General features: G+C 51.3%; 1 protein-coding gene across 1 annotated transcript; it reads left to right on the top strand.

Annotated features, from left to right (window-relative positions):
• Nucleotides 1-284: 284 nt before the first annotated feature.
• DERA (deoxyribose-phosphate aldolase) lies at nucleotides 285-21,029 on the top strand (the record flags this gene model as incomplete). The annotated part of the gene is made up of 5 exons (XM_088445777.1): nucleotides 285-382; nucleotides 735-882; nucleotides 15,983-16,078; nucleotides 17,660-17,794; nucleotides 20,878-21,029. Coding segments are annotated over 5 exons (614 nt in total), but the record flags the coding sequence as incomplete, so codon positions are not given.
• Nucleotides 21,030-24,562: the final 3,533 nt, after the last annotated feature.

Genomic DNA, 24,562 nt, shown 5'->3' with positions numbered 1-24,562 from the left:
ATTGGGCCACCTGTGTGTATGTGACGTCCATGTCATTGGGCCACCTGTGTGTATGTGACGTCCATGTCATTGGGCCACCTGTGTGTATGTGACGTCCATGTCATTGGGCCACCTGTGTGTATGTGACGTCATTGGGCCACCTGTGTGTATGTGACGTCCATGTCATTGGGCCACCTGTGTGTATGTGACGTCCATGTCATTGGGGCACCTTGCTGAAGGCATAGAGGCCACAACTAGCGGCAGCATATTTTGGGTCTGAGGTTACATTCTGACCCTCTTTTCAGATCTTGGTTGGATCTCCAGAGTTCGGGTCAATCACCCGGCCGTTCTCAGACGAGCGGAGCAAATTCAGAGCCGCAGGACCGTCAAGAAAGACTTTCAGGTGAGGCATAAATTCTCCCTTCTCCCTCCTATTACACATCGGGGTAGATTTACTAAAGCTATAATGAAGTGTTGGTGTTTCCATAGTAGTCAATCAGATTCTTGCTATCATTTTCTAGGGTGCAATAGGAAAATGACAGCAACAATCTGTGTCTTGGGTGGCGTTGGCTGGACTGCTGTGTGGCGGGGGCGTTGCCTGGAGTGCTGCGCGGCGGGGGGCGTTGCCTGGAGTGCTGCGCGGCGGGGGGCGTTGCCTGGAGTGCTGCGCGGCGGGGGGCGTTGCCTGGAGTGCTGCGCGGCGGGGGGCGTTGCCTGGAATTATATTCCCTATAATGTTATGTCTGTCTCTGTAGGCCGCATGGCTACTGACCGCTGTCACCTGTATAGACCTCACCACTCTCTCTGGAGATGACACGCCATCTAATGTCCACCGACTCTGTTTCAAGGCTAAACATCCAATCAGAGAGGATCTTTTGCGCAGTGTCCGGATGGATGACCAAGGTACGGCACTTGACAAGGTCTCCCTGTGCTTCGTCTTCCTCTCCCTCCATGAGAGTGCTGCTATTGGATGTTAATTTCGTAGTATGTCTAGAATTTGACGCCACATCGATAAAACCGTGTTTGGCGTTCTGCCATGCGTTGGATGGAGCCGGGAATGAGCGTTTGCTTTGTAGAATGATGACATTCATTAGGAAAACATGATAAATGGCTCCTACATGATATAGAAATGCACCAGGCGGGTTAGAAGCTCCTGTGTTAGGGCTCGCAGACGCGCTGCGCCTTTCCCTAGCTTAGCAGGAACAGGGATTGTTTAATGACCTTTGTAGCGTAGCTGCACCTATTGGCGGTAATTGCTGCGGTACTCCTCTGTCAGTGCCGCCATCTTTGTCGAGTATAGCGATCCGGAATAAGGAATAGTGTGTAGGGGGGGGGGGGGGGGTCTGTGTACTAAGCCTTGGAGAGAGACCAACCAACATAGACCCCTGGATCTGTCAGTGCTGATATACATGGAGACCCCACTTCTACTAGGTACTGGCGACACCTGTGGGGGGGGAAGCACTATGAATGAGGGGAATATAATGAGGGGACACAGCCATTTCTTTACACCCATGGGGGAGGGAGGGGGCATCTGACACCTGTGGGGGGGGGGGGGCACTATGAATGAGGGGGATATAATGAGGGGGCACAGCCATTTCTTTACACCCATGGGGGAGGGAGGGGGCATCTGACACCTGTGGGGGGGGGGCACTATGAATGAGGGGGATATAATGAGGGGGCACAGCTATTTCTTTACACCCATGGGGGAGGGAGGGGCATCTGACACCTGTGGGGGGGGGCACTATGAATGAGGGGGATATAATGAGGGGGCACAGCTATTTCTTTACACCCATGGGGGAGGGAGGGGGCATCTGACACCTGTGGGGGGGGGGCACTATGAATGAGGGGGCACAGCCATTTCCTTACACCCATGGGGGAGGGGGGGGGGTCTGCTGTTTGGACCTTATGCACATGTCCGTTTGGTGGAAGGGCTGATGATACTATACTGTATTACTATAGTGATTGGTCATTTTATTTCCATTACATATTGGTTACCGCACAAAATAATAGACTGCATAGTATCACACTGCGCATCACTGCATAGTATCACACTGCGCATCACTGCATAGTATCACACTGCGCATCACTGCATAGTATCACACTGCGCATCACTGCATAGTATCACACTGCGCATCACTGCATAGTATCACACTGCGCATCACTGCATAGTATCACACTGCGCATCACTGCATAGTATCACACTGCGCATCACTGCATAGTATCACACTGCGCATCACTGCATAGTATCACACTGCGCATCACTGCATAGTATCACACTGCGCATCACTGCATAGTATCACACTGCGCATCACTGCATAGTATCACACTGCGCATCACTGCATAGTATCACACTGCGCATCACTGCATAGTATCACACTGCGCATCACTGCATAGTATCACACTGCGCATCACTGCATAGTATCACACTGCGCATCACTGCATAGTATCACACTGCGCATCACTGCATAGTATCACACTGCGCATCACTGCATAGTATCACACTGCGCATCACTGCATAGTATCACACTGCGCATCACTGCATAGTATCACACTGCGCATCACTGCATAGTATCACACTGCGCATCACTGCATAGTATCACACTGCGCATCACTGCATAGTATCACACTGCGCATCACTGCATAGTATCACACTGCGCATCACTGCATAGTATCACACTGCGCATCACTGCATAGTATCACACTGCGCATCACTGCATAGTATCACACTGCGCATCACTGCATAGTATCACACTGCGCATCACTGCATAGTATCACACTGCGCATCACTGCATAGTATCACACTGCGCATCACTGCATAGTATCACACTGCGCATCACTGCATAGTATCACACTGCGCATCACTGCATAGTATCACACTGCGCATCACTGCATAGTATCACACTGCGCATCACTGCATAGTATCACACTGCGCATCACTGCATAGTATCACACTGCGCATCACGGCATAGTATCACACTGCGCATCACGGCATAGTATCACACTGCGCATCACGGCATAGTATCACACTGCGCATCACGGCATAGTATCACACTGCGCATCACGGCATAGTATCACACTGCGCATCACGGCATAGTATCACACTGCGCATCACGGCATAGTATCACACTGCGCATCACGGCATAGTATCACACTGCGCATCACGGCATAGTATCACACTGCGCATCACGGCATAGTATCACACTGCGCATCACGGCATAGTATCACACTGCGCATCACGGCATAGTATCACACTGCGCATCACGGCATAGTATCACACTGCGCATCACGGCATAGTATCACACTGCGCATCACGGCATAGTATCACACTGCGCATCACGGCATAGTATCACACTGCGCATCACGGCATAGTATCACACTGCGCATCACGGCATAGTATCACACTGCGCATCACGGCATAGTATCACACTGCGCATCACGGCATAGTATCACACTGCGCATCACGGCATAGTATCACACTGCGCATCACGGCATAGTATCACACTGCGCATCACGGCATAGTATCACACTGCGCATCACGGCATAGTATCACACTGCGCATCACGGCATAGTATCACACTGCGCATCACGGCATAGTATCACACTGCGCATCACGGCATAGTATCACACTGCGCATCACGGCATAGTATCACACTGCGCATCACGGCATAGTATCACACTGCGCATCACGGCATAGTATCACACTGCGCATCACGGCATAGTATCACACTGCGCATCACGGCATAGTATCACACTGCGCATCACGGCATAGTATCACACTGCGCATCACGGCATAGTATCACACTGCGCATCACGGCATAGTATCACACTGCGCATCACGGCATAGTATCACACTGCGCATCACGGCATAGTATCACACTGCGCATCACGGCATAGTATCACACTGCGCATCACGGCATAGTATCACACTGCGCATCACGGCATAGTATCACACTGCGCATCACGGCATAGTATCACACTGCGCATCACGGCATAGTATCACACTGCGCATCACGGCATAGTATCACACTGCGCATCACGGCATAGTATCACACTGCGCATCACGGCATAGTATCACACTGCGCATCACGGCATAGTATCACACTGCGCATCACGGCATAGTATCACACTGCGCATCACGGCATAGTATCACACTGCGCATCACGGCATAGTATCACACTGCGCATCACGGCATAGTATCACACTGCGCATCACGGCATAGTATCACACTGCGCATCACGGCATAGTATCACACTGCGCATCACGGCATAGTATCACACTGCGCATCACGGCATAGTATCACACTGCGCATCACGGCATAGTATCACACTGCGCATCACGGCATAGTATCACACTGCGCATCACGGCATAGTATCACACTGCGCATCACGGCATAGTATCACACTGCGCATCACGGCATAGTATCACACTGCGCATCACGGCATAGTATCACACTGCGCATCACGGCATAGTATCACACTGCGCATCACGGCATAGTATCACACTGCGCATCACGGCATAGTATCACACTGCGCATCACGGCATAGTATCACACTGCGCATCACGGCATAGTATCACACTGCGCATCACGGCATAGTATCACACTGCGCATCACGGCATAGTATCACACTGCGCATCACGGCATAGTATCACACTGCGCATCACGGCATAGTATCACACTGCGCATCACGGCATAGTATCACACTGCGCATCACGGCATAGTATCACACTGCGCATCACGGCATAGTATCACACTGCGCATCACGGCATAGTATCACACTGCGCATCACGGCATAGTATCACACTGCGCATCACGGCATAGTATCACACTGCGCATCACGGCATAGTATCACACTGCGCATCACGGCATAGTATCACACTGCGCATCACGGCATAGTATCACACTGCGCATCACGGCATAGTATCACACTGCGCATCACGGCATAGTATCACACTGCGCATCACGGCATAGTATCACACTGCGCATCACGGCATAGTATCACACTGCGCATCACGGCATAGTATCACACTGCGCATCACGGCATAGTATCACACTGCGCATCACGGCATAGTATCACACTGCGCATCACGGCATAGTATCACACTGCGCATCACGGCATAGTATCACACTGCGCATCACGGCATAGTATCACACTGCGCATCACGGCATAGTATCACACTGCGCATCACGGCATAGTATCACACTGCGCATCACGGCATAGTATCACACTGCGCATCACGGCATAGTATCACACTGCGCATCACGGCATAGTATCACACTGCGCATCACGGCATAGTATCACACTGCGCATCACGGCATAGTATCACACTGCGCATCACGGCATAGTATCACACTGCGCATCACGGCATAGTATCACACTGCGCATCACGGCATAGTATCACACTGCGCATCACGGCATAGTATCACACTGCGCATCACGGCATAGTATCACACTGCGCATCACGGCATAGTATCACACTGCGCATCACGGCATAGTATCACACTGCGCATCACGGCATAGTATCACACTGCGCATCACGGCATAGTATCACACTGCGCATCACGGCATAGTATCACACTGCGCATCACGGCATAGTATCACACTGCGCATCACGGCATAGTATCACACTGCGCATCACGGCATAGTATCACACTGCGCATCACGGCATAGTATCACACTGCGCATCACGGCATAGTATCACACTGCGCATCACGGCATAGTATCACACTGCGCATCACGGCATAGTATCACACTGCGCATCACGGCATAGTATCACACTGCGCATCACGGCATAGTATCACACTGCGCATCACGGCATAGTATCACACTGCGCATCACGGCATAGTATCACACTGCGCATCACGGCATAGTATCACACTGCGCATCACGGCATAGTATCACACTGCGCATCACGGCATAGTATCACACTGCGCATCACGGCATAGTATCACACTGCGCATCACGGCATAGTATCACACTGCGCATCACGGCATAGTATCACACTGCGCATCACGGCATAGTATCACACTGCGCATCACGGCATAGTATCACACTGCGCATCACGGCATAGTATCACACTGCGCATCACGGCATAGTATCACACTGCGCATCACGGCATAGTATCACACTGCGCATCACGGCATAGTATCACACTGCGCATCACGGCATAGTATCACACTGCGCATCACGGCATAGTATCACACTGCGCATCACGGCATAGTATCACACTGCGCATCACGGCATAGTATCACACTGCGCATCACGGCATAGTATCACACTGCGCATCACGGCATAGTATCACACTGCGCATCACGGCATAGTATCACACTGCGCATCACGGCATAGTATCACACTGCGCATCACGGCATAGTATCACACTGCGCATCACGGCATAGTATCACACTGCGCATCACGGCATAGTATCACACTGCGCATCACGGCATAGTATCACACTGCGCATCACGGCATAGTATCACACTGCGCATCACGGCATAGTATCACACTGCGCATCACGGCATAGTATCACACTGCGCATCACGGCATAGTATCACACTGCGCATCACGGCATAGTATCACACTGCGCATCACGGCATAGTATCACACTGCGCATCACGGCATAGTATCACACTGCGCATCACGGCATAGTATCACACTGCGCATCACGGCATAGTATCACACTGCGCATCACGGCATAGTATCACACTGCGCATCACGGCATAGTATCACACTGCGCATCACGGCATAGTATCACACTGCGCATCACGGCATAGTATCACACTGCGCATCACGGCATAGTATCACACTGCGCATCACGGCATAGTATCACACTGCGCATCACGGCATAGTATCACACTGCGCATCACGGCATAGTATCACACTGCGCATCACGGCATAGTATCACACTGCGCATCACGGCATAGTATCACACTGCGCATCACGGCATAGTATCACACTGCGCATCACGGCATAGTATCACACTGCGCATCACGGCATAGTATCACACTGCGCATCACGGCATAGTATCACACTGCGCATCACGGCATAGTATCACACTGCGCATCACGGCATAGTATCACACTGCGCATCACGGCATAGTATCACACTGCGCATCACGGCATAGTATCACACTGCGCATCACGGCATAGTATCACACTGCGCATCACGGCATAGTATCACACTGCGCATCACGGCATAGTATCACACTGCGCATCACGGCATAGTATCACACTGCGCATCACGGCATAGTATCACACTGCGCATCACGGCATAGTATCACACTGCGCATCACGGCATAGTATCACACTGCGCATCACGGCATAGTATCACACTGCGCATCACGGCATAGTATCACACTGCGCATCACGGCATAGTATCACACTGCGCATCACGGCATAGTATCACACTGCGCATCACGGCATAGTATCACACTGCGCATCACGGCATAGTATCACACTGCGCATCACGGCATAGTATCACACTGCGCATCACGGCATAGTATCACACTGCGCATCACGGCATAGTATCACACTGCGCATCACGGCATAGTATCACACTGCGCATCACGGCATAGTATCACACTGCGCATCACGGCATAGTATCACACTGCGCATCACGGCATAGTATCACACTGCGCATCACGGCATAGTATCACACTGCGCATCACGGCATAGTATCACACTGCGCATCACGGCATAGTATCACACTGCGCATCACGGCATAGTATCTCACTGCGCATCACGGCATAGTATCTCACTGCGCATCACGGCATAGTATCTCACTGCGCATCACGGCATAGTATCTCACTGCGCATCACGGCATAGTATCTCACTGCGCATCACGGCATAGTATCTCACTGCGCATCACGGCATAGTATCTCACTGCGCATCACGGCATAGTATCTCACTGCGCATCACGGCATAGTATCTCACTGCGCATCACGGCATAGTATCTCACTGCGCATCACGGCATAGTATCTCACTGCGCATCACGGCATAGTATCTCACTGCGCATCACGGCATAGTATCTCACTGCGCATCACGGCATAGTATCTCACTGCGCATCACGGCATAGTATCTCACTGCGCATCACGGCATAGTATCTCACTGCGCATCACGGCATAGTATCTCACTGCGCATCACGGCATAGTATCTCACTGCGCATCACGGCATAGTATCTCACTGCGCATCACGGCATAGTATCTCACTGCGCATCACGGCATAGTATCTCACTGCGCATCACGGCATAGTATCTCACTGCGCATCACGGCATAGTATCTCACTGCGCATCACGGCATAGTATCTCACTGCGCATCACGGCATAGTATCTCACTGCGCATCACGGCATAGTATCTCACTGCGCATCACGGCATAGTATCTCACTGCGCATCACGGCATAGTATCTCACTGCGCATCACGGCATAGTATCTCACTGCGCATCACGGCATAGTATCTCACTGCGCATCACGGCATAGTATCTCACTGCGCATCACGGCATAGTATCTCACTGCGCATCACGGCATAGTATCTCACTGCGCATCACGGCATAGTATCTCACTGCGCATCACGGCATAGTATCTCACTGCGCATCACGGCATAGTATCTCACTGCGCATCACGGCATAGTATCTCACTGCGCATCACGGCATAGTATCTCACTGCGCATCACGGCATAGTATCTCACTGCGCATCACGGCATAGTATCTCACTGCGCATCACGGCATAGTATCTCACTGCGCATCACGGCATAGTATCTCACTGCGCATCACGGCATAGTATCTCACTGCGCATCACGGCATAGTATCTCACTGCGCATCACGGCATAGTATCTCACTGCGCATCACGGCATAGTATCTCACTGCGCATCACGGCATAGTATCTCACTGCGCATCACGGCATAGTATCTCACTGCGCATCACGGCATAGTATCTCACTGCGCATCACGGCATAGTATCTCACTGCGCATCACGGCATAGTATCTCACTGCGCATCACGGCATAGTATCTCACTGCGCATCACGGCATAGTATCTCACTGCGCATCACGGCATAGTATCTCACTGCGCATCACGGCATAGTATCTCACTGCGCATCACGGCATAGTATCTCACTGCGCATCACGGCATAGTATCTCACTGCGCATCACGGCATAGTATCTCACTGCGCATCACGGCATAGTATCTCACTGCGCATCACGGCATAGTATCTCACTGCGCATCACGGCATAGTATCTCACTGCGCATCACGGCATAGTATCTCACTGCGCATCACGGCATAGTATCTCACTGCGCATCACGGCATAGTATCTCACTGCGCATCACGGCATAGTATCTCACTGCGCATCACGGCATAGTATCTCACTGCGCATCACGGCATAGTATCTCACTGCGCATCACGGCATAGTATCTCACTGCGCATCACGGCATAGTATCTCACTGCGCATCACGGCATAGTATCTCACTGCGCATCACGGCATAGTATCTCACTGCGCATCACGGCATAGTATCTCACTGCGCATCACGGCATAGTATCTCACTGCGCATCACGGCATAGTATCTCACTGCGCATCACGGCATAGTATCTCACTGCGCATCACGGCATAGTATCTCACTGCGCATCACGGCATAGTATCTCACTGCGCATCACGGCATAGTATCTCACTGCGCATCACGGCATAGTATCTCACTGCGCATCACGGCATAGTATCTCACTGCGCATCACGGCATAGTATCTCACTGCGCATCACGGCATAGTATCTCACTGCGCATCACGGCATAGTATCTCACTGCGCATCACGGCATAGTATCTCACTGCGCATCACGGCATAGTATCTCACTGCGCATCACGGCATAGTATCTCACTGCGCATCACGGCATAGTATCTCACTGCGCATCACGGCATAGTATCTCACTGCGCATCACGGCATAGTATCTCACTGCGCATCACGGCATAGTATCTCACCGCGCATCACGGCATAGTATCTCACCGCGCATCACGGCATAGTATCTCACCGCGCATCACGGCATAGTATCTCACCGCGCATCACTGCATAATATCCTTGTGTAATATCACACTGCATACAGTCAGGCGCGTAAATATTGGGACATTGACAGAATGTTAATGAAACAGAAAGCTATTTCATGGACAGGTGTGGGCTATTCCCTCGTTATTTCATTATCAATTAAGCAGGTAAAAGGTCTGGAGTTGATTCTAGGTGTGACATTTGCATTTGGAATCAGTTGCTGTCGACTCTCAATATAAGATCCAAAGAGCTGTCACTATCAGTGAAGCCATCATTAGGCTGAAACATCAAAACAAACCCATCAGAGAGATAGCAAAAACATTAGGTGAGGCCAAATCAACTGTTTGGAACATTCTTAAAAAGAAAGAACGCATCGGAGAGCTCAGCAACACCAAAAGATCCGGAAGACCACGGAAAACAACTGTGGTGGATGACAGAATAATTATTTCCCTGGTGAAGAAAAACCCCTTCACAACAGTTGGCCAAATCAAGAACACTCTCCAGGAGGTAGGTGTATATGTGTCAAAGTCAACAATCAAGAGAAGACTTCACAAGAGTGAATATAGAGGGTTCACCACAAGATGTAAACCATTGGTGAACCACAAAAACAGGAAGACCAGATTAGAGTTTGCCAAACAACATGTAAAAAAGCCATTAGAGTTCTGGAACAACATCCTATTGACAGATGAGACAAAGATCAACTTGTACCAGAGTGATGGGAAGAGAAGAGTATGGAGAAGGAAAGGAACTGCTCATGATCCAAAACATACCACCTCATCAGTGAAGCATGGTGGTGGTAGTGTCATGGCTTGGGCGTGGTGGTAGTGTCATGGCTTGGGCATGTATGGCTGCCAATGGAACTGGTTCCCTTGTATTTATTGATGATGTGACTGCTGACAAAAGCAGCAGAATGAATTCTGAAGTGTTTCGGGCAATATTATATGCTCATATTCAGTCAAATGCTTCAGAACTCATTGGACGGCGCTTCACAGTGCAGATGGACAATGACCCGAAGCATACTGCAAAAGCAACCAAAGAGTTTTTTAAGGCTAAAAAGTGGAATGTTATGCAATGGCCAAGTCAATCCCCTGACCTGAATCGGATTGAGCATGCATTTCACTTGATGAAGACAAAACTGAAGGGAAAATGCCCCAAGAACAAGCAGGAACTGAAGACATTTGCAGTAGAGGCCTGGCAGAGCATCACCAGGGATGAAACCCAGCGTCTGGTGATGTCTATGCGTTCCAGACTTCAGGCTGTAATTGCCTGCAAAGGATTTGCAACAAAGTATTAAAAAGTGAAAGTTAGATTTAGGATTGTTTAGTTTGTCCCATTACTTTTGGCCCCTTAAAAAGTGGGAGGCACATATAGAAACCGTTGTAATACCTACACCGTTCACCTGATTTGGATTATCTAATACTGGTTACACATTGGATGATGTATGTACCCAGCCGATGGCTGGAACAAAGCGGGCACAGTGACTGTAATCCCTGGTGTATATACATGCAGATAGCGCTGTACGGATACTGGCAGCTGCGGGCACAGTGACTGTAACCCCTGGTGTATATACATGCAGATAGCGCTGTACGGATACTGGCAGCTGCGGGCACAATGACTGTAACCCCTGGTGTATATACATGCAGATAGCGCTGTACGGATACTGGCAGCTGCGGGCACAATGACTGTAACCCCTGGTGTATATACATGCAGATAGCGCTGTACGGATACTGGCAGCTGCGGGCACAGTGACTGTAATCCCTGGTGTATATACATGCAGATAGCGCTGTACGGATACTGGCAGCTGCGGGCACAGTGACTGTAACCCCTGGTGTATATACATGCAGATAGCGCTGTACGGATACTGGCAGCTGCGGGCACAGTGACTGTAACCCCTGGTGTATATACATGCAGATAGCGCTGTACGGATACTGGCAGCTGCGGGCACAGTGACTGTAACCCCTGGTGTATATACATGCAGATAGCGCTGTACGGATACTGGCAGCTGCGGGCACAGTGACTGTAACCCCTGGTGTATATACATGCAGATAGCGCTGTACGGATACTGGCAGCTGCGGGCACAATGACTGTAACCCCTGGTGTATATACATGCAGATAGCGCTGTACGGATACTGGCAGCTGCGGGCACAATGACTGTCACTGTTGATTTATACATGTGTAATACACCAATCAGATTGTAGCTGTTATCCTCTAGAAGTTGCTAGTTAAATGTTAAGTAGAATCTGATTGGTTGCTATGGGCAACATCACTTCTAAAACTCCCTACTAAAAACTCTCACTTTAGTAAATTTACCCCTATGGGCTCTATTTATTAGCATATTTTTACTAAAATAAAGTGATAAAGGCTGTTTTGTGTTGTCACACCCTTTACACATTATGTTAGTATCACCTGTAGTTATTACAGGGCAATTGGAGTAGTATTCGTAAAATTCTGCTCCAACCCCTAATTATCACTTATTGTTAGTAATCAGATCACATTTCCCATAACTGTAATAAGAAATGTGATCCGACCAAAGTTACTAAAAATAAATTGTGAATAAATATTGGGGAAAGTCCTGTGATAATAACGTCACCTGGAGATGGCATTATCCAGGGTCTTCCCGGTTACCGGCCTCCTGCCCTGCTCTAACGGGGAGAGCAGCGCCCGGAGCCGGCCGCAGTGATCAGCTATGTGGTCTAACCAGACCCCACACTCACACACACCACACGCTGATCACTGCTACACACACCACACGCTGATCACTGCTACACACACCACACGCTGATCACTGCTACACACACCACACGCTGATCACTGCTACACACACCACATGGTGATCACTGCTACACACACCACACGCTGATCACTGCTACACAGACCACACGCTGATCACTGCTACACACACCACACGCTGATCACTGCTACACACACCACACGCTGATCACTACTACACACACCACACGCTGATCACTGCTACACACACACCACACGCTGATCACTGCTACACACACACACCACACGCTGATCACTGCTACACACACCACACGCTGATCACTGCTACACACACCACACGCTGATCACTGCTACACAGACCACACGCTGATCACTGCTACACACACCACACGCTGATCACTGCTACACACACCACACGCTGATCACTGCTACACACACCACACGCTGATCACTGCTACACACACCACACGCTGATCACTGCTACACACACCACACGCTGATCACTACTACACACACCACACGCTGATCACTGCTACACACACACCACACGCTGATCACTGCTACACACACCACACGCTGATCACTGCTACACACACCACACGCTGATCACTGCTACACACACCACACGCTGATCACTGCTACACACACCACACGCTGATCACTGCTACACACACACCACACGCTGATCACTGCTACACAGACCACACGCTGATCACTGCTACACACACCACACGCTGATCACTGCTACACACACCACACGCTGATCACTGCTACACACACCACACGCTGATCACTGCTACACACACCACACGCTGATCACTGCTACACACACCACACGCTGATCACTGCTACACACACCACACGCTGATCACTGCTACACACACCACACGCTGATCACTGCTACACACACCACACGCTGATCACTGCTACACACACCACATGGTGATCACTGCTACACACACCACACGCTGATCACTGCTACACAGACCACACGCTGATCACTGCTACACACACCACACGCTGATCACTGCTACACACACCACACGCTGATCACTACTACACACACCACACGCTGATCACTGCTACACACACACCACACGCTGATCACTGCTACACACACACACCACACGCTGATCACTGCTACACACACCACACGCTGATCACTGCTACACACACCACACGCTGATCACTGCTACACAGACCACACGCTGATCACTGCTACACACACCACACGCTGATCACTGCTACACACACCACACGCTGATCACTGCTACACACACCACACGCTGATCACTGCTACACACACCACACGCTGATCACTACTACACACACCACACGCTGATCACTGCTACACACACACCACACGCTGATCACTGCTACACACACCACACGCTGATCACTGCTACACACACCACACGCTGATCACTGCTACACACACCACACGCTGATCACTGCTACACACACCACACGCTGATCACTGCTACACACACACCACACGCTGATCACTGCTACACAGACCACACGCTGATCACTGCTACACACACCACACGCTGATCACTGCTACACACACCACACGCTGATCACTGCTACACACACCACACGCTGATCACTGCTACACACACCACACGCTGATCACTGCTACACACACCACACGCTGATCACTGCTACACACACCACACGCTGATCACTGCTACACACACCACACGCTGATCACTGCTACACACACCACACGCTGATCACTGCTACACACACCACACGCTGATCACTGCTACACACACCACACGCTGATCACTGCTACACACACACCACACGCTGATCACTGCTACACAGACCACACGCTGATCACTGCTACACAGACCACACGCTGATCACTGCTACACACACCACACGCTGATCACTGCTACACACACCACACGCTGATCACTGCTACACACACCACACGCTGATCACTGCTACACACACCACACGCTGATCACTGCTACACACACCACACGCTGATCACTGCTACACACACACCACACGCTGATCACTGCTACACACACCACACGCTGATCACTGCTACACACACCACACGCTGATCACTGCTACACACACCACACGCTGATCACTGCTACACACACCACACGCTGATCACTGCTACACACACCACACGCTGATCACTGCTACACACACACCACACGCTGATCACTGCTACACACACCACACGCTGATCACTGCTACACACACCACACGCTGATCACTGCTACACAGACCACACGCCGATCACTGCTACACAGACCACACGCCGATCACTGCTACACACACCACACGCCGATCACTGCTGCACACACACCACACGCTGATCACTGCTACACAGACCACAGGCTGATCACTGCTACACACACCACACGCTGATCACTGCTACACACACCACACGCCGATCACTGCTACACACACCACACGCCGATCACTGCTACACAGACCACACGCCGATCACTGCTACGCACACCACACGCCGATCACTGCTGCACACACACCACACGCTGATCACTGCTACACAGACCACAGGCTGATCACTGCTACACAGACCACACGCTGATCACTGCTACACACACCACACGCCGATCACTGCTACACACACCACACGCCGATCACTGCTACACAGACCACACGCCGATCACTGCTACACAGACCACACGCCGATCACTGCTACACACACCACACGCTGATCACTGCTACGCACGGGCCACAGGTGGGCCCCCCATAAAAAAATAAAGTAAAAAGAATCCCAAACTTACCTGACTCCAGGGACCGGTGGTCGGGGCTCCAGTAATGTCCTCTCTCTGGGGAGCTGGTCTCCCATAGTGCACTGCAGCCCAGTCGTCATCTGACAGGTTCCCAGTGCAGTATGGGATGTAAGCTGACCGGAGGACATGGAGCACATCACCGGAGCCCGGATCATGCAGGTAAGTGTAAGGGGGGGGGGGGGGGGGGGGTCCGCGATCGCGGGGCTTGGCCCTGGGGGGTGAGGTAGCAGCAGTGGCCGGTCGGCGCACTGGGCACTAGTCACAGTGTTTTTTTGCGAAAATACCGTGACTAGTGTGCGGAGGGGATTTATCGCAAGCTCTGTCGCTGTAAGGGATTTGTAGTAAATCCCTGTGATATTGCCTGAATGCAGTCGGTAATATCACACTACAAGCGGATTGTAGTAAATAGAGCCCTCTCAGAATGTGTTTGGGAGCAATGTACTGAGATTATCCTATGTAACATGTCTCCTATAGGTATCAGCGCGGGTGCTGTTTGCGTGTATTCAGCCCGGGTGCAGGACGCTGTGAAAGCCCTGAAGGATGCTGGTTGTAAAATACCCGTTGCATCAGGTAGGTCCAAACGAATGGGGCATTAATTAGGTGAAAACAGCTGGGCATCAAGTTAGTGTGAGTAAGTGAGGCCATAGGTAGGTGAGATCGGATGGGGCTCCTGGCCTGAGCGGTCCCATGGAATAGCTGATAAGAGGCTAAAGCTGGGTACACCCCTATACAATGGTGTGCTGCGATCGCCCGATAGGTCTGTATGCGGTACTGTAGCTGGTGCCTTAGCCGATAAGAGGCTTATTTACTAAGCAGTGATAAGAGACAGAGTGAAAAGTGATAAGAAAGTGATAAGGTGCCAGCCAATCAGCTCCCAACTGTCATTTTTCAAACACAGCCTGTGCGATTGGCTGTTTTTCAAACACAGTTGGGAGCTGATTGGCTGGCACCTTATCACTTTCTTATCACTTTTCACTCTCTCCTAACACTGCTTAGTAAATAGGCCCCTTAGAGTGCTCCGCAGTGGTTGGGATTGGGAGGTTGTGTCTTACTGGCTGTTTAATATTTGTCGTCCCAACCTCTCGATCACATAGAAGCTCGTACACACTACATAGTGTGTATGGTCCTCAGCCTCTGTGGAGGCACGCCTCCCCCCTCCCCTCTGTGGAGGCACGCCTCCCCCCTCCCCTCTGTGGAGGCACGCCTCCCCCCTCCCCTCTGTGGAGGCACGCCTCCCCCCTCCCCTCTGTGGAGGCACGCCTCCCCCCTCCCCTCTGTGGAGGCACGCCTCCCCCCTCCCCTCTGTGGAGGCACGCCTCCCCCCTCCCCTCTGTGGAGGCACGCCTCCCCCCTCCCCTCTGTGGAGGCACGCCTCCCCCCTCCCGTCTGTGGAGGCACGCCTCCCCCCTCCCCTCTGTGGAGGCACGCCTCCCCCCCTCCCCTCTGTGGAGGCACGCCTCCCCCCTCCCCTCTGTGGAGGCACGCCTCCCCCCTCCCCTCTGTGGAGGCACGCCTCCCCCCTCCCCTCTGTGGAGGCACGCCTCCCCCTCCCCTCTGTGGAGGCACGCCTCCCCCCTCCCCTCTGTGGAGGCACGCCTCCCCCCTCCCCTCTGTGGAGGCACGCCCTCCCCCCTCCCCTCTGTGGAGGCACGCCCTCCCCCCTCCCCTCTGTGGAGGCACGCCCTCCCCCTCCCCTCTGTGGAGGCACGCCCCCCCCCCTCCCCTCTGTGGAGGCACGCCCCCCCCCCTCCCCTCTGTGGAGGCACGCCCCCCCCCTCCCCTCTGTGGAGGCACGCCCCCCCCCCTCCCCTCTGTGGAGGCACGCCCCCCCCCCCTCCCCTCTGTGGAGGCACGCCCCCCCCCTCCCCTCTGTGGAGGCACGCCCCCCCCCCCTCCCCTCTGTGGAGGCACGCCACCCCCCTCCCCTCTGTGGAGGCACGCCACCCCCCTCTATGGTGATCTTTTTATCTAGGTTTTTGGGAAGGAAAAGTTTGGTCAAGTTATCTGAGTGATCTTGTGATCTGGATTCCGTTAGTGGGGTTTGTGTAAGTCGTCATTATATCCCAGGGCTACAGAAAACCATGATCCCATTCAGACTGTGATAGAACATAACATTAGCCGGATGGTTACCTCTTGTCTTCATGATTACAGTGGCCACTGGATTTCCTGCTGGTCAGACCTCACTGAAGACCCGGCTAGAAGAGGTCCGGACAGCTGTGGATGATGGCGCTTCTGAGATTGACATTGTTATTAATAGGACTTTGGCACTCGGTGGCCGGTGGACAGGTAGGAATCCCTGTATTACATCTATGCAAGGTTCACCTACATGTACGGGGATGACCGGTGGTTGTGATGATGATGCAGGGGAAAGTCAGGGTCACCAACATGTATGGGGATGATCGTGGTTGTGGTGATGGAGATGATGCAGGGGAAAGTCAGGGTCACCTACATGTACGGGGATGATCAGTGGTTGTGGTGATAGAGATAATGCAGGGGAAAGTCAGGGTCACCTACATGTATGGGGATGATCGTGGTTGTGGTGATGGAGATGATGCAGGGGAAAGTCAGGGTCACCTACATGTACGGGGATGATCGGTGGTTGTGGAGATGATGCAGGGGAAAGTCAGGGTCACCTACATGTACGGGGATGATCGGTGGTTGTGGTGATGGAGACACTGTGACACTGTAACGTAGCATTTCGCATGTAGATACACCTGCAGTCACACACACAGAACATAGGTATACAGATACAGGCGCAGTCACACACACAGAATATATGTATACAGATACATCCGCAGTCACACACACAGAGCATAGGTATACAGATACAGGCGCAGTCACACACACAGAATATAGGTATACAGATACAGGCGCAGTCACACACACAGAATATAGGTATACAGATACAGCCGCAGCCACACACAGAGCATAGGTATACAGATACAGCCGCAGTCACACACAGAACATAGGTATACAGATACAGCCGCAGTCACACACAGAACATAGGTATACAGATACATCCGCAGTCACACACACAGAATATAGGTATACAGATACAGGCGCAGTCACACACACAGAACATAGGTATACAGATACAGGCGCAGTCACACACACAGAACATAGGTATACAGATACAGGCGCAGTCACACACACAGAATATAGGTTTACAGATACAGGCGCAGTCACACACAGAATATAGGTATACAGATACACCCGCAGTCACACACACAATATAGGTATACAGCCGCAGCCACACACACAGAATATAGGTATACAGATACAGCCGCAGTCACACACACAGAATATAGGTATACAGATACAGGCGCAGTCACACACAGAACATAGGTATACAGATACAGCCGCAGTCACACACAGAACATAGGTATACAGATACATCCGCAGTCACACACACAGAATATAGGTATACAGATACAGGCGCAGTCACACACACAGAACATAGGTATACAGATACAGGCGCAGTCACACACACAGAATATAGGTTTACAGATACAGGCGCAGTCACACACAGAATATAGGTATACAGATACACCCGCAGTCACACACAGAATATAGGTATACAGATACACCCGCAGTCACACACACGATATAGGTATACAGCCGCAGCCACACACACAGAATATAGGTATACAGATACAGCCGCAGTCACACACACAGAATATAGGTATACAGATACAGCCGCGGTCACACACAGAATATAGGTATACAGATACAGCCGCAGTCACACACACAGAGCATAGGTATACAGATACAGCCGCAGTCACACACAGAGCATAGGTATACAGATACAGCCACAGTCACACACAGAATATAGGTATACAGATACAGCCGCAGTCACCCAAAGAATATAGGTATACAGATACAGCCGCAGTCACACACAGAATATAGGTATACAGATACAGCCGCAGTCACACACAGAACATAGGTATACAGATACACCCGCAGTCACACACAGAGCATAGGTATACAGATACAGCCGCAGTCACACAGACAGAGCATAGGTATACAGATACAGCCGCAGCCACACACACAGAGCATAGGTATACAGATACAGCCGCAGCCACACACACAGAGCATAGGTATACAGATACAGCCGCAGTCACACACACAGAACATAGGTATACAGATACAGCCGCAGTCACACACAGAATATAGGTATACAGATACAGGCGCAGTCACACACACAGAATATAGGTATACAGATACAGCCGCAGTCACACAGACAGAGCATAGGTATACAGATACAGCCGCAGTCACACACACAGAGCATAGGTATACAGATACAGCCGCAGTAACACACACAGAACATAGGTATACAGATACAGCCGCAGTCACACACAGAATATAGGTATACAGATACAGGCGCAGTCACACAGACAGAACATAGGTATACAGATACAGCCGCAGTCACACACAGAATGTAAGTATACAGATACACCCGCAGTCACACACAGAACATAGGTATACAGATACAGCCGCAGTCACACACAGAATGTAAGTATACAGATACACCCGCAGTCACACACAGAACATAGGTATACAGATACAGCCGCAGTCACACACAGAATGTAAGTATGCCGCATATCATTCTAATTAGAATACGCTATGTGTGCTTCCAATTCGCATCGCTTTGCGAATAAACCTAATTTGAAGGGCAAAAGTCGCTCGGCGCTACCTAGTGACATGGTGATCACGCGTTGTGTAACGTGACTGGTACCGCCGGAGGATAGATGTATGTGGACACGTGTAGAGGAGCGTGTTCCTGTGGCAGTGCGCAGGTACAGGTGTTTAGGAATAGGGAGCGGCTGTGGGTATGAGGTTATCCTCTCCCCGTTAGAATGTTATCTCCCCCTTCTGCTTCTCATTAATTATACCGTCATCTGCTCCCCACTAGGGCACCGATCACTCGGTTACTTACATCCTGCTGCTTATTTCAGTATTATGGTCACTAATGCAGCAATGTATATAAACCTTGTCCTACATTGTACTGTAAGTCACTGCTTTATATTTATGTACTATGGAAGGCGCTGGTTTCTGTAAGGCGCTGCGGAACACTTGTGGCGCCATAATAATAATAATAATCTGGCAGGTGAGGGGTCTGTAAATGGCACAGAAACCCATGTTCTGTATTTCGGCAAGCTGACCTGAAGAATGAACCTGTCGGTATGGAAAGTCTGTAGCCAGTAAATGGTTTTATACAGATGATGTTACTTTTACGTTACACAACTGAGCCAGTAACAGGGAAGAGGTAATCGGGGGTCCCTGCGTTCTTGCGGCTCTGGTCAGGGACAGCGAGAGGTGGACGGATAATGTGTAACACTCAGGAATCACCTTCTCTCACTTCCCAATAGAACTCTATGAAGAGATAAGACTGTTCCGCGAGGCTTGCGGAGAGGCGCACATGAAAACCATCCTGGGCATCGGAGAACTTGGCTCCCTCACTACGGTATACAGGGCCAGCCTCGTCGCCATGATGGCAGGTCAGTGACCCTTTTACATCTTTCTCTGGGTCCCCCTTTTTGTGAGTTACACATTCTTTAATTTTTCTTTGTAACAGTCAAAGTCAGTATCAGGTGAGTTCAGATAAACCATGTTCCCCCGTTACAGTAATCTCCTCCTTCACATGTCTCTGCCAGAGCACATATATATATATATATATATATATACATATATATATATATATATATATATATATACATATATACCAAGGCGCTTAAATGTACACAAATATTACAGCGGTCAATAGAAAAAAGGGGACAATTGCAACCAAACAAAAACATGAAATGGAAAAAGACCGCGCTAATATACAGACATTGGCATAAAAAATGTTTAATATAACATAATAAAATAACAGCATGCTACAAGCAAACTAGAAAATAAATGATGATGAATATACAATGAAATAATATAAAATAATAAAGGTGTAACAGGGATCAGTGTGTATGATATGGGGGTGAGAGGGTGGGTGAGGTGTAACAAGGATCAGTGTGGATGATATGGGGGTGAGAGGGTGGGTGAGGTGTAATGGGGATCAGTGTGTATGATATGGGGGTGAGAGGGTGGGTGAGGTGTAACAAGGATCAGTGTGGATGATATGGGGGTGAGAGGGTGGGTGAGGTGTAATGGGGATCAGTGTGTATGATATGGGGGTGAGAGGGTGGGTGAGGTGTAACAAGGATCAGTGTGGATGATATGGGGGTGAGAGGGTGGGTGAGGTGTAACAAGGATCAGTGTGGATGATATGGGGGTGAGAGGGTGGGTGAGGTGTAACAGGGATCAGTGTGGATGATATGGGGGTGAGAGGGTGGGTGAGGTGTAACAAGGATCAGTGTGGATGATATGGGGGTGAGAGGGTGGGTGAGGTGTAACAGGGATCAGTGTGGATGATATGGGGGTGAGAGAGTGGGTGAGGTGTAACAAGGATCAGTGTGGATGATATGGGGGTGAGAGGGTGGGTGAGGTGTAACAGGGATCAGTGTGGATGATATGGGGGTGAGAGGGTGGGTGAGGTGTAACAAGGATCAGTGTGGGTGAGAGAGTGGGTGAGGTGTAACAGGGATCAGTGTGGATGATATGGGGGTGAGAGGGTGGGTGAGGTGTAACAGGGATCAGTGTGGATGATATGGGGGTGAGAGGGTGGGTGAGGTGTAACAGGGATCAGTGTGGGTGAGAGGGTGGGTGAGGTGTAACAGGGATCAGTGTGTATGATATGGGGGTGAGAGGGTGGGTGAGGTGTAACAAGGATCAGTGTGGATGATATGGGGGTGAGAGGGTGGGTGAGGTGTAACAAGGATCAGTGTGGATGATATGGGGGTGAGAGAGTGGGTGAGGTGTAACAGGGATCAGTGTGGATGATATGGGGGTGAGAGGGTGGGTGAGGTGTAACAGGGATCAGTGTGGATGATATGGGGGGTGAGAGGGTGGGTGAGGTGTAACAGGGATCAGTGTGGGTGCTATGGGGGAGAGAGTGGGTGAGGTGTAACGGGGATCAGTGTGGATGATATGGGGGTGAGAGGGTGGGTGAGGTGTAATGGGGATCAGTGTGTATGATATGGGGGTGAGAGGGTGGGTGAGGTGTAACAAGGATCAGTGTGGATGATATGGGGGTGAGAGGGTGGGTGAGGTGTAACAAGGATCAGTGTGGATGATATGGGGGTGAGAGGGTGGGTGAGGTGTAACAGGGATCAGTGTGGATGATATGGGGGTGAGAGGGTGGGTGAGGTGTAACAAGGATCAGTGTGGATGATATGGGGGTGAGAGGGTGGGTGAGGTGTAACAGGGATCAGTGTGGATGATATGGGGGTGAGAGAGTGGGTGAGGTGTAACAAGGATCAGTGTGGATGATATGGGGGTGAGAGGGTGGGTGAGGTGTAACAGGGATCAGTGTGGATGATATGGGGGTGAGAGGGTGGGTGAGGTGTAACAAGGATCAGTGTGGGTGAGAGAGTGGGTGAGGTGTAACAGGGATCAGTGTGGATGATATGGGGGTGAGAGGGTGGGTGAGGTGTAACAGGGATCAGTGTGGATGATATGGGGGTGAGAGGGTGGGTGAGGTGTAACAGGGATCAGTGTGGGTGAGAGGGTGGGTGAGGTGTAACAGGGATCAGTGTGTATGATATGGGGGTGAGAGGGTGGGTGAGGTGTAACAAGGATCAGTGTGGATGATATGGGGGTGAGAGGGTGGGTGAGGTGTAACAAGGATCAGTGTGGATGATATGGGGGTGAGAGGGTGGGTGAGGTGTAACAGGGATCAGTGTGGGTGCTATGGGGCTGAGAGTGGGTGAGGTGTAACGGGGATCAGTGTGGATGATATGGGGGTGAGAGGGTGGGTGAGGTGTAACAGGGATCAGTGTGGGTGAGAGGGTGGGTGAGGTGTAACAGGGATCAGTGTGGGTGCTATGGGGGTGAGAGTGGGCGAGGTGTAAGAAGGATCTGTGTGGGTGCTATGGGGGTGAGAGTGGGTGAGGTGTAAAGGGGATCAGTGTGGATGATATGGGGGTGAGAGTGGGTGAGGTGTATCGGGGATCAGTGTGGGTGATATGGGGGTGAGAGGGTGGGTGAGGTGTAACGGGGATCAGTGTGGGTGATATGGTGGTGAGAAGGTGGGTAAGGTGTAAGAAGGATCAGTGTGGGTGATATGGGGGTGAGAGGGTGGGTAAGGTGTAAGAAGGATCAGTGTGGGTGATATGGGGGTGAGAGGGTGGGTGAGGTGTAACAGGGATCAGTGTGGGTGAGAGGGTGGGTGAGGTGTAACAGGGATCAGTGTGGGTGCTATGGGGGTGAGAGTGGGCGAGGTGTAAGAAGGATCTGTGTGGGTGCTATGGGGGTGAGAGTGGGTGAGGTGTAAAGGGGATCAGTGTGGATGATATGGGGGTGAGAGTGGGTGAGGTGTATCGGGGATCAGTGTGGGTGATATGGGGGTGAGAGGGTGGGTGAGGTGTAACGGGGATCAGTGTGGGTGATATGGTGGTGAGAAGGTGGGTAAGGTGTAAGAAGGATCAGTGTGGGTGATATGGGGGTGAGAGGGTGGGTAAGGTGTAAGAAGGATCAGTGTGGGTGATATGGGGGTGAGAGGGTGGGCGAGGTGTAAGAAGGATCAGTGTGGGTGAGAAGGTGGGTAAGGTGTAACAAGGATCAGTGTGGGTGATATGGGGGTGAGAAGGTGGGTGAGGTGTAACAGGGATCAGTGTGGGTGATATGGGGATGAGAGGGTGGGCGAGGTGTAACAGGGATCAGTGTGGATGATATGGGGGTGAGAGGGTGGGTGAGGTGTAACGGGGATCAGTGTGGGTGATATGGGGGTGAGAGGGTGGGCGAGGTGTAACAGGGATCAGTGTGGGTGATATGGGGGTGAGAGGGTGGACGAGGTGTAACAGGGATCAGTGTGGGTGATATGGGGGTGAGAGGGTGGGTGAGGTGTAACGGGGATCAGTGTGGGTGATATGGGGGTGAGAGGGTGGGTGAGGTGTAACTGGGATCAGTGTGGGCGATATGGGGGTGAGAGTGTGGGCGAGGTGTAAGAAGGATCAGTGTGGG

This window comes from Taudactylus pleione, unplaced genomic scaffold (assembly GCF_031769625.1).
Source record: "Taudactylus pleione unplaced genomic scaffold, aTauple2 ptg000388l, whole genome shotgun sequence".
NCBI lineage: Eukaryota > Metazoa > Chordata > Amphibia > Anura > Myobatrachidae > Taudactylus > Taudactylus pleione.
The sequence above is the reverse complement of the archived record's forward strand: the minus strand, read 5'-3'. Positions and strand labels throughout refer to the sequence as shown.